A 17,170-nucleotide genomic window follows, 5' to 3' on the forward strand; every position below is an offset into this window, starting at 1 on the left:
AAAGCCCCTTAAGATACAGTAGAAATTGGCAACATTTGGTGTATTAGCAGTGTCGCAGTGTATAATGTATTATCCCGAAACAAACCCTATAAATATTTTGGTGGGAAAGGATGTGAGGTTATCATACAAAAATTTAAGCACACCAAAATTCAAATATAAATGAACGTGAAATTCCAAAGTGTCTTGCCACCTATCATTTTTCGTATGACTTGTAGAGACGGCATTTAGCTATTAAGATCATAAAATTTGTAAACTGTACAAATGATTTCCTCATATTGGTTTTATAGGTCATGGCAGAACCATTCGCAGTAATTACTGTATATTTGCACAAAAAATTAACATCTTATTATTTGCACACCAATTGAATAAGTAATCGCGGAACTCACATCGCTAGTGATATCAATAGACATAAAAATCCTGAGGTCGCCAGTATAATTGTGAGATGAAATGTTTTCAAGTATCATCATTGCATGCTTAGGATAAAAACACGAAAGGGCAAAAGTGTAAAGCATGAGATTTGCGAAACTCCGATTGGGGACATGCTAAGGTCACTGAATGAACCGCCCACTCATGATCGCTGAAGTGACGGTTCGACAAATGAGAACCTATTCAGCTGACTGGGTTTGTCTACTCCTATCATGCGAAACTTTTGAACTACTAAAGTATGATCGACTTAATCAAAGGCATAGAAAACATTATAGTGAATGCTATGAAGAGTTTTACGTCAGCTTAGACCTCCTCCAATCATAAATAATTGCTTGTAACTGAGTGCACGTAGAAACCTTTGCCGTAGCCGACATCACCTGTCGTCAACTACACCGTACAAGTCAAGAAATCGATCAAAGTTATCAACCACAGCTTCTCTACAACAAGAAAGTTAGTTGGTGGTACCTTTTGCGATGGGCCGTTTTTCTTCTCAATTCCTTTTCCTGTTTTAAACTGTATATTTCCTATATTAAACACTGCAAATCTTTTACTTTGTCCAAAACATCTTAAGACATAACACAAAGTTTCAGTAAAAAAATTGCCGAATTTTTTTTTGAAAGAATCGGAAGAAAACCGTCGGTCAGAGGAGAATCGATTCGGTCTCGTGCAAGAAAAAAATTCCCAGGAACACCGCCCAAGTGTACAAAAACAGATGCAGAGTAACTACAATTTTTCCGAATGCAGTGGCTTAAGTAGAATTAAGTATAGGTATACCGTAACGAATTTTAGCTTCTCCTTTTGATACTGATAAATATAAAACAATATTATTTTCATTTAGTTGAGATTTATCTAAGATACGAAGTCCTTTTCCGAAAGGAGACCAAAAAAAGATGATTTTATGGTAACTATAAATAGTGTCAGCAAAAAAAACTTGCTTCTCACTGAAAGTGCTCATTTGTTGTGAGATACGCACTGTTTCTAACAGGACAATAAGGTTTAAAGAGTAGCTTACTCACCCGGACTGTCCATGACTCTCATGCAATCTCAATCTACGCAAAAAAACATAGTCTATTAAGTCTAAAGTAAGAGATTTTACTTTCTAATTGGCCAGTTGTAATCGAGTTTGATATATAATAGCAAATAAAGCAAATGTTCGCGGCGCCAATAAACACATCAAATATAATCTCTATTATAGTAATAAAAGATTCACGGGCAAAATACAAACACCATCTCCGCAAATAAGGGTGCTACTAAGGAATGTGACGAAAACGTCCAAAGCTTAGGGTGCGCCATAGACGCGATAGATGAAAACTCAAAGATGAAGATAAGCAACAAAGGCTGTAGCACAATAAGCTGATCGCGTATCGACGGTACTAGATTTTGCAATCGATTTAAGAAGAATATACCAGCGATATATAAATCATTTTGACGAAGCCAGCAATCATTGTGATTCGACCCGTGGCTGCCTGCAAGTGGTATCAAGAGTGCTTGATCTTTAGAAACGTGATATCAGGAGATAGTTCCAAGTAAACTCATGCTAAATAAATTGGTGATTATACAACCGTATAAAAAGTATAGTAATATAATCCTTATCTTTGGTGCAGAGTATTTAAAAAAAAACCTATGTTTAGATGCACGCCGTCGGAGTTATTCGCTTCAGGTAAAACAACTGAAAACCATAAGTTGTGCGTCTATCTTTTGCGAGCAAGTTGCATGGCAGGTTTGCAATTGTCGATAATTACACACAAAGCACAGATCAGTAGGTCAGAGCCAAACTATGTTAAATCTGCTGTCGACATAATTTTATTTGATAGCCGCTGACCAATCTTATCCTGAATTACAATCCTCATGTCCTTATATCTATAAGTAAGATCCTTATATCTATAAGCATGTCTATTGTATATACACGTAGATATTGTATTAGGCTAGAAATAGAATTTCCGCGTTTTTACTGCGTAAAAGATGCCATATTTTTATCTTTGTGACATCAACTTATTGTGTTATCCCCTTCCCCCATCATTGTTAATGGCATTTTACCGTCTGTGAATATATTTAATTATTCCTCTTCGCTAGAAATGTTCAGGTTTGGTATTAAAGAATTCGTCCAGAACGGTTTTTACCCTCCATAGTTAATTGTGCTGTGCCTTTTCCAATGAATGGGAAAAATAAAGATCCGTTGATGCGAGGTTAGGAGAAATTGGAGGGAGCTTCCCATTCGAAGTTCACGAGGGCAACTGAACTGGCGGGGCATAGCCTTAAAGATAATGCATAACTATGAAAACTTATCGTGTCTGTTTTGTGACCAATGCAGGCGTTGTTCACTACAGCTTTATGAGTCCTGGGTCGTCGATTACGATTGAGAAGCACTATCAGAAACCGGAGGATTTGATGAAAAATAGCTGCATAGGCAGTAAAGATTAGTGAACAGAGCTAACCTATTATACGACGACGCTTAAACTTTCAACCCCAAGAATCACGGCAACAAGAATGCGGAAGCTACAGTTTAAGGATCTCTGTCATCCGCCATATTCGCTAGATATTGTTTTCATAGGTTACTGTTCTTTTTGAAATCTCGACAACTTCTTGGTAACAAAACGACAGAAATCTCAATGTGGTGTTCGATGTATTTTTCGAGATCCTATAGACTCTCGCATCCCAGACTTTACAGCAGTCGTCTATATGGGTTAACGTGAAAATGGAAAAAATGGTGCACACTTCGATTAGAAACGAAAGAATAACTAACCTCTAGAAAAGTTGAAAAAATTAAGAGCTCACTATGTTATATTTAATATTGAACGATCATATATATATATTGTCGACTACTGACGGAAACATTGGCGCCGCTCATCATTGAACTACAGTACATGTAAACCGAAGCTCTAAAGTTACTTGCTTGACGCGCAGAAAAAGCGCTTAAACAATGCCTTGAAAATGGACGGTAATTTCAACTATCCCTCACCGAAGCGACAGGCCTTTCCTGCGACTGCTAGCAAGATCATCACCCCTGGAAGGATTGTTCTCGCTACTAAAGAATCGATTGACACGATGGAGCTGAAATGGAGAATTGGGGCTGAAAACACTGAAGAACTTCGTCGCAAGCACGGACAGCCAGAGTTGACCTCGGATAAGCTGATGGACTGACGCACCTCTGGAGTGACCTTCATCCGCAAGACATTCTACTCGAGAGCTGATGATAGAACACTTTTTGTGAAGCTCTTTTGAGAGTTCTAAAAAAACTACCTACTGCTATAGTGTTCGTTACTATGCACCATCTTTTCTGTGGTAGCAACGACGATCACCACAATCAAACATACAGGCCTCAAATATTCACCTTAGGTACTGTGGGTTCGCTAAGGCACTGTTCAATTGTTGCTACAGTAATCTGATTAACAAGGAAAATCATACCGGTACACTGTACGAAAATGCCCATGGATGTCATCATCACATTAGCTGGTCAACGTGTTTTTTAGCCATGAGAAAGTACTTTAAGTGGCTGGGTCCCAGCACGAAACGAAATATGTGTACGGCCAGTTTCGAATTTAGACCAGGACGTGTTCCCAATTTAATAGAAAAACACGTTATCATAATGCTGTTTGACAGTGGTGTGGCCGCGGCAGTGGTGAACCGTCTCCAAACGCTATCGGCGTTGATTAGAAAGCGCTATTTCAAAATTGCCAACATGTCACCAATTGTACAACCGTAACTTAACAAAGGCCGTTAAAACTAGAGAGTATACGGAGCATGTCCTGCACTGCCTTCTCAGATTAATTTAGGGTTCCAGGTTACAACGAGGTCGGCTTAGTTTGGGGCCAGCGCTTAAAATATACCTCAACTATCTCGGCATGTTCAGAGAATGATTGATAAACATTGAAGACTTCAAGGTTTCCGAGGTTACTTACTACATACAAGGCGTTTTATTAAATCGTAGACTTCTTATAGCTGGGAAATGTTAACGAAGTCTCGAAAATTAGCTGGGTTAATGTATGAGGTATTAGTAACCTGGAAAGGAAACAAGTATTTTAATCTATGATTTGATTAAGTTAAAATTTGGCGTGTCTATGAAAACAGCCGTTTTGCAATAAGTCGAGAATAATGGCACATGGCGCCAGTAATTGAGGGTTAAATTACGAATATTCTTCTGGAAGCGCTTCGGATCACATAACACAATCCAAAACATCCTTTATTTAAAAAGTAAGCTAAAAGCATTAGAAAAAAATTTACTTCATTTGTAGCGACATGAGCGATGCAAACATATTGCTTGCAACGTCTTGCACTGTAATATTATGTGGTACTAATCTCCTTCATTGAAGCAGCAACTTAAGCAAGCGTTTCAGGTCATCACATTTACGAGAACCAGTGAGGATTATTTGATTACCGCCCCTATCGTTACTTTAAGGTTATTCCACTGTCTTTTGTTACTCGGTGCATATACATCTAGATCCTTGAAAGAATCAATTATATATGAGATGTATTTACAGCTGTAAGTTAATTGTTCTGGAAATCAATTTTGGGTTCGTCGTAGATGCGTAATATGCTTTCGTAAAAAAGATGCTTAAACACCATTGCAGTATGATGAGCATCCATATAACTTGCAATTAATATAGCTATCTTCAGTTATAAGTGCTCATGAAAGACGTGATACAGTGTTAGCTATTTCAGCACCATATGCCGCAAATCTCATGTTTCAAGAGTGAATTGAAGATTTTTAGTATTTTGGCCATTGGCTACACGTTTAATGACCAGCCTGTACCATTGGGTTCTTTTTTAAAAATAACATACTTGGTATGAATATTATCTTCTCGTTTGTGATGCATCGACTCGAAGTGCAGCCCATCGTTTTTCGCAGAACGATATTGTCATCAGGGACGTTAACAAATGTCTAAATCTGCAGATAAGAGAGTTGTTTTATTGCGTAAGGAAATTTTGAATTCATAGGAAATATAGTATACCTTAAAGGGCCCAGCAAATGCCTCTAGGAAGCATCGATAGATCGGAACTCAGAGAAAGGTTCATTCGCTACAGCCACGAATATTCGAACAAGTAAATAGATTCAGAACTAAGCTAACATTTTACCAAATAATATTCATGGTCGACTTGTTAGGAGGCACGAAAGGATTCCAGATAAGAAATGCGCAAAATGACGCCTATAACGAATTAGTGTGTAAATGTAGAAAACTGTAAGAAGGTATGTTGTAGTTCTCAAGTTCGGTGTGTAATCATTTCTTATACACAGGAGTGACAATTGATTTCTCAGAAGTTTTGTGATAGAAAACTATCCTTAAGCTACCTAAAGATAAGGGAGGAGTCGGCCAGGTTCAAGAAGAATGTGGGTTCAAGCTGGTGTTATAGGTTAGATTTCATTTTGCAAGATGCAACTTATGGGAATCAGCATACGGCGATAAACAGATATCACGCAAACCCCTTTCGGTCAGCTGTTCAGTTGAACTATGAAAAGGTTGCAGTTTTACAGGTTAATTTAATTGCAGGTTACTTCGCTCTATCTATAAAGATATGGCAAGATAACCTGGCTTGAACAGAGAGAGCCCTAACTTAGTGCTCTTTAATATCCTAATTTTCGGGTTAAACCTAATCAAGCATGTTACCAATTAGTATAGGTGAAAGTTTTTCAGGTGAAAAAAGTTATTTAGGATTCTGACTACAGTGAGTATATGGTTTTTTCTGCCTTGGGATCTGAGAAAGATCGAAGGTCTCAATAGATCGACAGAAGGTTATAGTCATCGATCGAAGCCAACATCAGGAACAACAGGAAATCGCGACCTGATGCATACGGCACTTGAAAACTAATTGTGTAACTCGCTGGAAGAAAATAAACACAAAATATTTCGATAGGGAGATTTACGGTACAAGTAAGTGCAATCACTATAGATTGTTTAACAGTAAATTTATGTGCATCTCATATAAGTTGCTGCAAGCACTAAGATTTAGATGTTCACTGCGGCAATCTTGCTTATCCGTTTTTGAAATCCATAATAGTTGTTTCTAGACATGAAAATTCATTGAAAACTTTGGATAGCTAATACAAGAATCGCCTGAATAAATGATATACATTACGTATACTTGCTTTTAGGTTTCGATACGCGCGTACGTTTAGCATGAATGTTCTTATCGAGATTTGCTGCTTATGCTGCAAGCTCTTTTGTCTAAATGCGAGTAATACGTACTTGCGGTCTACAAGTCATTCGCAGTTTGCTCAGCTAGATTTGCTCAATTGCCGAAATGGGAAAAGAGAGAGGAAGTCACACCCACATGTATATGTATCTTTAGTTATATCAGTCAACAGATAACGTTCGTTACTATCTACACTCTGTAGTTGATTCAAAGGCTACAATCATATGAAGGGCTGGAACTTCTTAACCGAATTTTCTATGGTCGTCTTGTAGCTCACTGAATGTGAACCCGGTAATTGTATTGGCAGCAAGAGACGTAGCTTTAGAATGCTACGGTCTTGTGAGAGTTCCAGCAACTTGAAGTTGAAGATTTGATTACACCAGAATTGGTTTGGCTTAATTGATTTTTGAGACAATACAAATTGTTTTTTGGTAGCAGTTGCACTGTTATCCCCGATCCAGCGCTTCTAGTTGTTCATACGATGATACTACTAAGAGAGGATACAGACACTGTCAGAGTTTATACACTGCTGTACATAGGACAGAAAAAGGCCGGAGACTCAAAGCTGCAAAATGAGCTACAGACATATAGAAAGTGTAACTAGCCATTCGACTAGCAGATGACTAGGCCTACGGAAATTGTCAATATATTGCATTCCAATTATGAAACTTCTCATCAGCCACAGCTCGATAAGGTATTAGCAATTTCCAACCAACATGCATGGTAAAACCGCAGTTTGATACAAATATATAAAAACTGAGTTCCATGAAGACTGAAATACCACGATGTTATATGTGGATAGTACTACCTGCTGGTTAAAGAGTTGTTCGAACCCAAATCGGTAACTTTTTGAACCCAGAGCGGCACCGCCAATACCCAGGGTCGCACCAGGCATACAAGAACTCAATTCTATGCGTTGCACAAGTAACCTTGCGTATTAATAACTGTTTAGAATTTCACGTTTGGTTCTGCCATTAAGCATTAGGTCAGGACGTGGTATAAGTAGCACTGCTTACCATTTACCTAGAAAATTTTCTTATTCAAATTTTGAAAACGTATTTTTCTATATAAACCTTTAGATCATTGGTACTTGTACTATTATAATGTACTCAAGAAAGACCTTCTCACGGGATTCTTGTACATTAAGAATGTACGAACGGACCACTCTCTACTTTCCATTTCGCCGGAAAGAGTAGGGTGTAAAGCTGGATTCGTCAATGTATCCAAGGTCGATAATGAGGAGCGACGGATCCGAACTAAGGTTAAACCTAGAATAAGTAATTAAGCGAAGGTCAATTGTGTGAAATATTACAAACAGGAAACTAAACAGTAATTATAACTTAGTTTGTATGATGTTGTTTGAAGGATTTAAAGTTCTTCTGTTCTTCTTCTGTTCTAGGACGCGTAGAATGAAAGAAATGAAGAAAATCGTGTTTATCGCCTTTGGCCATATAATATATCTGAACTCTGTTGTATGTTCTACCTATTAAACTACAAAAAGCACGATAATGACAGCATTCAGCAAGAAACAATATAAAAACGGAAAAGCTATTGGATCAGAATATTCAAATTTGGCCTTAATGCGCCAAGTTAGGGAGATTAATAATTATTTAGCATGCTAATGAAGGGTGATATATTACTGAATCATCGTAATCCGATTAGCATATTAAGGTTTACAATTCAGATGTAGGCTGAAGAGCTAGTCTAATTTTATCAATTTAGAAATAAAATTAGTTGTGATTGACGTTGATTTATTTATTTAGTTAATACTAAGATCAAAACGAAACTTTGGTGTGTGACTGTTACTACAGAGGTGATTGTTCGTAGAAAGCATATAGCCACTCACTATTCTATAGAAATGATCATGTTCTTGGTTACGTGAGCACAACGTTGATTACCCGCTAAAAAAATGAGGGAGCGCCGTCGTTATGGAAGGGACCATATGGCTTCCAATAGTCGGCGTAGAGTTGATACCGAACTCCAATTAAAGAAACCTTCTTTATATCGAGGATAGAAATAGTAAGTAGTAGAGTATATCCGAGATGCATAAGTATTTGTAGATGTCTATCTAAGTTCCACTATGTCGCACAGCTGGTTAAATATTTCAAAGAAGTTTCTTATTCGACAAGTCCGAAACAGACCATCGCATTGGGTAGCAGTATAAAAAGCGCACGATGCTGTCATTGGAATAAACATTAACGGCAACAGCTTCAACGTTAAATGTGATCTCCGCCAGGAAGTATTCCGAAGTTTTTATCCAGTTTTAAAACTCCACGTCCGTTTGAATCGTGATTTTGTGGAAAGGCCAAACGACGATTATTATGCGACAGCTTGATGTCAGAAATTATCACGTAAATAAACCTCTGTGGTAATAATAATAGCGAGTCGGTGAAAAAGGCGCCATCTGTGTAGGCTGTCACCCTTCTCGGGCTTGTAGACAAATTATGCATCGAGGAGCAAACTTTTAAAAACATTACTATTATTTTGCAAGAGCTTGCTTTTGTTTAAATGGATGTCTGCAGAGGATCATGAATCACATTTCATCGTTCATCATCATTCACAGTCGATCAGAATTCCCATGATCATGATTGCCCATTCCTTAGAGGCACCTGGAATAGCTTTAGTGGCTTTCTGGAGCTCGACTGATGCGGTATACGGTATATATATATGCGGACAGTACGGTCATAACAGATATTATTCGAAAGTTAAACAAGTCCTTTTAATTATATAATGTCGATGATTCGCAATATAGCCTGTTGGTATGCGATAAGAAAGAGGACGGCAGAGCTTTCTTCCTGAAATACTGACGATGGAGTGTGAGAACGATTACACCGTGCTGTTGATGTGAGATGTAAGGACAAGTTTGTGACGAGAACACACACCGACTAATGGATTGACGAGTTCGAATTCCAATTGCGTTTTCCATTGTATTTCCCATTTACTAAGTAAATGCAATTGCGCTCCAGGTTCCTCTCACGGACAGTTATCCGTAGAAACATTGTCCAGTGTTTCTATGGGTGACTATAAATCAACGCGTCTTCGTTTTGAAGTAGCGTCTGCAAAACATGGTTTGCTATATTGAGACGATCTCGAAAAGAAGTGCTCCTGATCGTTTGGATAAAGCGAACACATAAGCGAAACACATATTCCGGCACAAAAAGACTAAACTCTTAATCTTGCCATAAGGATCATTGACGGCAGATTGATTCCTGTGAGAATGTAAGACGTCGACGCGTCCTACGTGCAGCACTGCTTCAACATCCACCTTCGAAGATACGCAAACTATCTTTGGTTAGCAAAAGAAATTTTTAGTTCGAGGAATCCACTTTGTGCATGTATTACGACGCTCTGCCAAAATCTGAGTCAGCACAATTGATAACCCCTTTGCTACACTTGAGTCGACATATCGGTTATTCCCGGGGCCGAATTCTCATCAGCGATTCTATTCGAAGTAGCTTTATCGTCAATTTCTTCCTTATTTCTTCCAATTAGTTATTGACATAAACAGGAAGAGGCAGATAGTGGTAAAATCGGCCTGCAAGAATCGATTATGATGTTGCCGGTTATCAACATCTGAGTGAAAGGTAAGTTTTTGAACTCGTTAGTTTTTGTAAGCAACACTTTGGGATCGAACAGTGTAGTACCTTGAGATTTCTTGGCTATACTATATTTTTTAGCAGACAGTTGGATCATGCAGCATAGTATGGATTCCTCCTGCAATTATTTTTCCCCACGAGGGGGAAGTTGCTCACTGCGCTCTTAAACCCGCGTACTGACCCAATGATTAGTGATGTAGGCAGTCATGCGGGTTTACACTTGCAAAATAACCTTGTTGATTTTAAGGTATGTAGACGAGATATTTTTAGGAAGAAACAATATAATATTATGTATATCATACGAGATTCTGGAAGGATCGACTTTACTTACATGAAATCTGGTAAAGATTCCTTTAAGGTAGAACTATGCAAGCTTACTGATTACACACTATGAGACGAATCATAGGCATATCGCATTTGCACTTCTCATAGCTTTGATTGTCATACGGAGCGCTCCCGTCCGAACCATTCAAAAGCTTAGCTTATAATTTTCACAGTCCCCTGCAATCTTTTAGACTGTTTTGACCGAAGGCTGCCGTGAATGCGATATCGTTGGCATAGGAACAACACTGAGTAAGGAAATCTCTAATTTTCTAACTTACCGATACCAGCTGATAAATGATGGAAAACGGTGAGAAGAATCTAAAGTCATGTGCCACAACCTAAAAATGTTAACTAAAAGGTCTTATAGCTTAATAAATATAGACATATTAAGTGTTTTAGTACAAAATGCGATATACTGCGCTCTAGCCTGCCAACTTTTTCATACGTACAATTCTTCTCTTTCAAAATATGCGCTGTCATTATATATGACTTTTTGGCATTTGATTGGATCTTTCTCTTTCCGCCGCCAAGTCTTATGAAGTAGGAGAGTTTGTCAAGTATCAATAAATGGCTTCGACGTCACGTTGAGATTTAAACAATTTTTTTATGAACTTATCGAGGTTTAAAAAAAAATGGTAGCCTGTAGAAGCTATGACTGGCGTGTGTGGCGACTATAGCCCGAATAATTTTGCCATCTTAATCCTTGCGATTTGAGGTCAAGCGTTGTTAGTAATAAGAGTAGTTTAGCTTCGTTTAATAATCCTGACTGCTTAACGCACAACTTGTTCATCGTCTCCACCACCTGCTGATTGTACACTTCAGCAGTACTTTTAAACAGGACTTATAAAATTAGTGGATAGCATCTGCAGTGATTGCCAAACAAACACCATAAGATATTGTCTCCCACAGGCTCCCTTGCACCCACTCACTAATGTGACCGTCTGCGATAGTAGAAGATTAATTCATCACAAGTTAGAATCCAATGTAATAATAGACCACTGTTATAAAGCGAGAGTAAAGAAACGCAGACGCCTGATTCTTGCTTAAATCGTGCGGCACCTATTTGTCTAATGTTTTTACTTTATTAGGCCGGGGTCAAAAATTATGGTGTTTCCGCGTGCTAGCCGTAAACCTTGAGATGGGTCGGCTTCTACCACAGCTTCGAATACGTCACTGTTCATTTTTACATAGGGTCTTCCATAAAATTCATTTTCAAATTCAAAAATTCTTTTCCTGGAATTCTTAATGATGTGATTCACGATGCTTCTACTTTACTCTAATTAATCCTTAACCAAATACAAGGCTTACAAAAAAAGCTGTCTCTGCCGTTGTAGTTTCTAAATAAAACTCGTACTCAAAGATCGCTCGAATTTCTCATTTCCCATGGCCTTCTGCAGTTCTCATGTTAAAAGTATTAGTAACATTATCTGAGCTACCGGATGATTTATATAGTAAAAGTGCTCGTAGAAAACCTTGATATATAAAGAGGAGCGTAAAAAAAGATTTATTCATGTTAATTGCATGAACAATCCTAATTTTTACAAACAAAATTTAGTAGAGGTAAATATTTATATTGGCTAATGAGTGTTCCAGTTGATTGTCCTGTTTATGAGATAGATTTTCGTCTTAGAAAATAGGAAGGTTCACGTCCTCTAAACATTTTTGTTCTAAATCCTTTTTTTAAGTCAATTTTTGACTTTTTTGTCAATTTTTGTGACGTACGACACAGTGGTGCGTTTAAATAAGACAAACGTCCCTTTTTAACGCAAGAAAATATAAGTAGCTGAAACTGGATATACACTACATTCAATAAAACGTCACCTTGTGTGCGCAATAACTCACTTTTTTTTATCGTATTAAAAATATGCATACGTTCGCAGCCCAATCTAGTCTTATAAAAAATCTACGATAGTATCATTCACTATCACGATATTTTTTAAAGTAAACATTAGAAGCAAAATAATTACCCTGTGTTAATACTGGTAGCATTTATCAAAGAGAGAATGAACGTTACATTAAACATTTTGTGAATTAGCAGATTTGGACGCGGAATGGAAATTATGTATTCTAATCAGGCCTGTAAACTACACGTAATTGAATATCTCTCATATAAAAATAATCTAAATATAACTTGATACTTTTTCTACCATAATCACATGCTTATCTAAACGGTACGATTGCAAAATCTGTTTTCCATTTTTACAAAACGCAGCCTTTGTATTTGCACAGGGTCGAAGCATTTTTGGAAATCGAAATTAAAAAACAGTAAATTATGCTTTTGTTAATCTACTATTAACAAGCATACACCAGCGAATGAATATAACAGTGCTATTAAATAGGATCTATGGGAATTCAACTGCAAATTTTCTTACTATCGTTGCAGCTCCCAGTTTCCTTTTAGCGTGTAAAAACATTAAAGTATAGGAGAAAATGACGGCTATGACAGGCTCCAAAAAAGCAGAGGTTTCATAGTATCAGAAATGCCTCTTAGTAACCCATTTTTGTCTTCTCCGTTTTTTTCGCGTACCCACTTCTACAATTAAGTTGACGTCAGCATTGAATAGAGTCTGCAGGAAGGGTTTCTAACAACCAAGGCTGCCTGTGTTCAGCCACATCCTTCGCATTCCTGCTGCAGTTTCCTCCTTTTTGATGTGAACAGAACTTCCCCTTCAGGCATCCTGTGTCGTTTTTGCTTGGAGCCTCGCAAGCCTGTACTGGTAGGTGCTCACAATTCGCTGCTCGTGGTTTCGAGAGGCAAGGAGCAAAGCTACAGCCGAAACCTTTCCTTAGCTATCTCCGCGCCTAAGGATGACAACGATCGAATTCAAAGAAAATGGCAACGAGGCTTCTCCGCAAGCACTGCCGAAAAAAACAGTCGCCGAAAAGCAAGAAAGCAGCTTCTAAGTAAGGGCACGTTCGCTGTCACGTAAGACGCGCCGTGTATCCACGAACCTCGTAAGACAAGTGAGGATTAGCCGGTGATACAAGTACAAATGCGAATCAAGTTTTCAGTCTTCTAAACACAACTTGAACTCAATGTTGATATTAATGAGAGATTATAAATGTAAGAAATATTCATTAGCTAGAATAATCGAATCATACTCAAAACTCTGAGGTTATTTCTTATAGCTCACTCTACGTTGCGCAGAGGCCGACAACAGTCATAAATGAGCAAGCAGGCAACGATCGGTCAGTCAGTCAGTCTGTCTGTCTGTCTGTCTGTCTGTCTGTGTAGTCGTTTTCGCAAATCTAATTCCCTTCTTATATATCTCTTTCTCACATATTTTAATTGTCTCAATGTGATTTTTTTTGTAGCTAGGCTGCAGTAAGATAATCCTTCCGAGCGCATAGTGCTCATGTGAGAGAGAGGTTCTTCGCAGTGATAAGAATCGCTGCGAGCAGACTAATGAATCCTCAACGTCATTTTTTTCTCTCATTACCTCATTCTTAATCGTTATCTCAGTAGGAAGAAGTATTCGGAATTACTTCTGTCAAGTCTGGTAACTGAAAACATGTCCCTGTTTCGAATCTCACCAGCATGGGTTGAAAGAAATGGTTATAGAGTAAAGTGGAGGATTTAGGTAAAAGCAGAGAACTAATTATTCAACTTATTCGTTATTTTTCTTTAGCTATATAAATTCGGTATCTTCCACGTTGTTAATTTATCTGCTTGGTGATGTATGACGGGTTAGTCAACCTAGTAGCGCTCACGAATAGTCCAATCATTACGTTATAAACTAAACCTAATAAACTTCGGTTTATTTTATTTTTTCCTTCTTGGTGGTCTGTGAAATTTGTTGAACCATATCAATTACAATTTACAGATTTCTATATGCCAATGCGCTACAAATGATAACGATGAGCTTTTGTTTGATGAGTCTGGAAAAAAGCTAGACTTACCCATTACAGAGATGACATAAGTGCAAAGAAGCCAGTAGGCGAGAGCCCACCGTTGCGACAAATAGCTCATATCTAATGGGCACATTTCAACGAAATAAACTGCCTTTCACTGCACACTACACTTTTAGCTGTCAGTTGGCAACTGTTTTCTCATGTGGCTGATACTCCGAAATTTCTTTTTTGTATTCGTTCTTTTTGCACTAAAGTTATTTCGTGTACTTCTCCCCAGATTATGTGATGGCGTAATAGTTTGTTTTAATGCAAAATTATAATTACTGGCCGACCGAAATACAGCTGCTCGTTTTAGCTTTTTTTCATATTGAGCCAAATGTCCACCGTCTCACGGGGCTCGTCATCACAAAACCAGGTAGAGCACCATTAACGATTTATTTAATGTAACGACTTGACTAGCTTACAAATGCACCCGGTCCTCTGATAGTTGGCTACTTGCAAATAGATTTTAGACACGGATAGCTCTAATCTAAATCAAAACTACTTTAATCACAGATAACAATAATTGCGTAATAAATCAGGCGACATTTATATCGGCAGTGTCAATTACTGCGAAACGTTGTAAAAACTTACAAGCTTGAATTGATTGTAAATACTTTGTGCTTGCTCCCCGAATGGCAATATTGCAAATAATAGCGAATATATTTCGAGATCTCAGGAGCACTCTCCGTAGTAATTCTTTTGCTAGCCTTAGTTTTAGCGCTTATGCAGATTGTGACATAGCTTACGTCCTTTGCGATTGCCTATGTGCCATTCAAATCTCTTTCAACGTGGCTAAACTTCGACTCCCTTGATTTGCTTGATTGTACCTCCGCGACCTGGTTTCGTAAAACTTAAAGCCAAATCTAGCGCGATCGACCAGCTTTTTTGCCTCTATCGATGTTGTATGGCTTTGCAGTTCGGAAATAAATATGAAACACTATTAGACGAGTGTGTCTTGAACCACCAAAATGCACAGCAGCCGTAGAGGAAAAAGTACCCGAGACATGGATGCATTGGAGCTAGTCAGTCTACAGATGGCGATTGCGTTAGAGTTGATCAATGGAACAAAAGTACATATTAACACATATCTCAATACTAAAAAACCACAGTGTTAGTTGTACGGAAAACGACTAGCTATGCAATTGGTACGCTGTAGTGATAAGAGCAGTCGGCGTTGTCAAATGTCACTATCACACTACGTTCACCTCCAAGGCGAATGGCCTGCAAAGTAAATAGTGCTAAAGCCGTGCTCCGTAGTGCCCAAAGAGGGGGGGAGGGGGCTTCCGTCCCAAGTGACAAAAGGTGTGTACGATCCGACCGTCCCTAGGAGTTGGTATAATTCGGGAAGGCGTCAGGCGAAATTTAACGCTCCGGATAATTTCGTTTGTATTGATGCCTACAAGTGTATGCGGATTTCGGTCACCACGTAGAACTATAGCAAACCGGTTGAAATTGTTCCATGCGTGAGGTCATTGCCGCGCGAAAGCGTCGAGAGCAGAGCTTTCACCACCACATTAAACAGGTTCTCCACTCCTACTTTCCCTCCAATCTAGCCTTGCCGTAAGAAGCTACTCGCCGTGGTTAGAATTCTTATACTTTACGCTTGATGTCACTGCTCGAAAATAGGTAGAATTGTTAATAGCAGGCCATAAGCACCGACCGAATAGGATTACTAAAAACGTTCGCTGCCTTTGTTGCTGTATCTGTAACTTGCAGCCTGCCTGTTCAGCGATGACCAGCAGCAGGTCGACTTGTTTGCTCGGGGGCCCTCGGGGGTCGGGGGCCCGACTGGCTGTTGGGCCACCTGCGCATCACAGCTACTCACACCAGTATTCCAATGCTTAGATTAATTTAGTCTTGGGCTATAACACCAGGACCACACACACGTAACCGGCTCGAATCGCTGTTCACTCGTCTCGAGCTATTGGCTCAAATTGGGCCGCACTCTGTTGTTTGAGAGAAGATGCAGAGAGCAGCCAGGCGCATGCCCAGAGCGCCCGCTTAGATACGGCCACCCGGCAGAGGGCGCGCGCGACGGCCTGAGAGCTTGGCGGGACCACCACCGACCAAGGAGAGCCCGCGAGCACAGCTAATACATGCAGCTCCAGCGCTACGGAATACTATAGGCCCCTAGTATATGGCAGCAGGCAGCCATCTAGAAACCGCATGGGCGGTGGCCGCATGAACGGCCTTACGGGGTTGCCGGAGACTACTTGGGGACGTAGCGCTGGATCACATTACATTGTTACATTAGGAAACAACATGAGACCATGTCCCAACAGCCGGGGACCAATTGGCCGAGTTGCAGCGCGCTAGGGCTCAAAAAAGCTAAAGCTTCGTGGAAACTTTTCACAGTAGGCTGAATTCTTCAAAATATCGTAGATGCTGTAGTACACCGCAACAAGCTTTCGCGTTGGTTCACTTACCTCTGTGAAATGAAGTTACTGAGATATGCATTAACTATACCCTCAAAAACACATAAAACTGACCAGATCAACCCCAGCTTGGTATCACCCTTATATCTTTATAATGGAAAAAAACCACCTGGCAATGTCACCATTAACTTTTCTAGTTCTGCTAGCTATCATCTTCGCACTTGTGAGGTTCTCTTCGCCAAGTAGTTAAAACGTCATCAAAAAGAAGATTATTTTGAAGAAAAGAACCTCTGTTAATCGTTAAATCTGTTTAACTTAACAAATTACTTAACGTTTCAGGGCTATTTTTTGGAAGACAATCACTGAATGATCTTATTACCGAGAGAATTTTCGTTTGCAATGAGGGACATTATTTAATCCATTTCA

At 39.1% G+C, this 17,170-nt stretch overlaps 1 protein-coding gene across 1 annotated transcript in view; it reads right to left on the reverse strand.

The window, feature by feature from the left end:
- The window catches only part of Neto (Neuropilin and tolloid-like), a 59,730-nt gene extending 43,485 nt beyond the window's left edge, over positions 1 to 16,245 (reverse strand). Inside the window, exon 1 of the mRNA XM_022842359.2 lies at positions 14,376 to 16,245. Within this exon, the coding sequence (XP_022698094.1) occupies positions 14,376 to 14,460 (85 nt within the window). The 5' untranslated portion in view covers positions 14,461 to 16,245. The remainder of the gene's footprint in view (positions 1 to 14,375) is intronic.
- Positions 16,246 to 17,170: the final 925 nt, after the last annotated feature.

This window comes from Varroa jacobsoni, unplaced genomic scaffold (assembly GCF_002532875.2).
Source record: "Varroa jacobsoni isolate VJ856 unplaced genomic scaffold, vjacob_1.0 scaffold_986, whole genome shotgun sequence".
Classification (NCBI taxonomy): domain Eukaryota; kingdom Metazoa; phylum Arthropoda; class Arachnida; order Mesostigmata; family Varroidae; genus Varroa; species Varroa jacobsoni.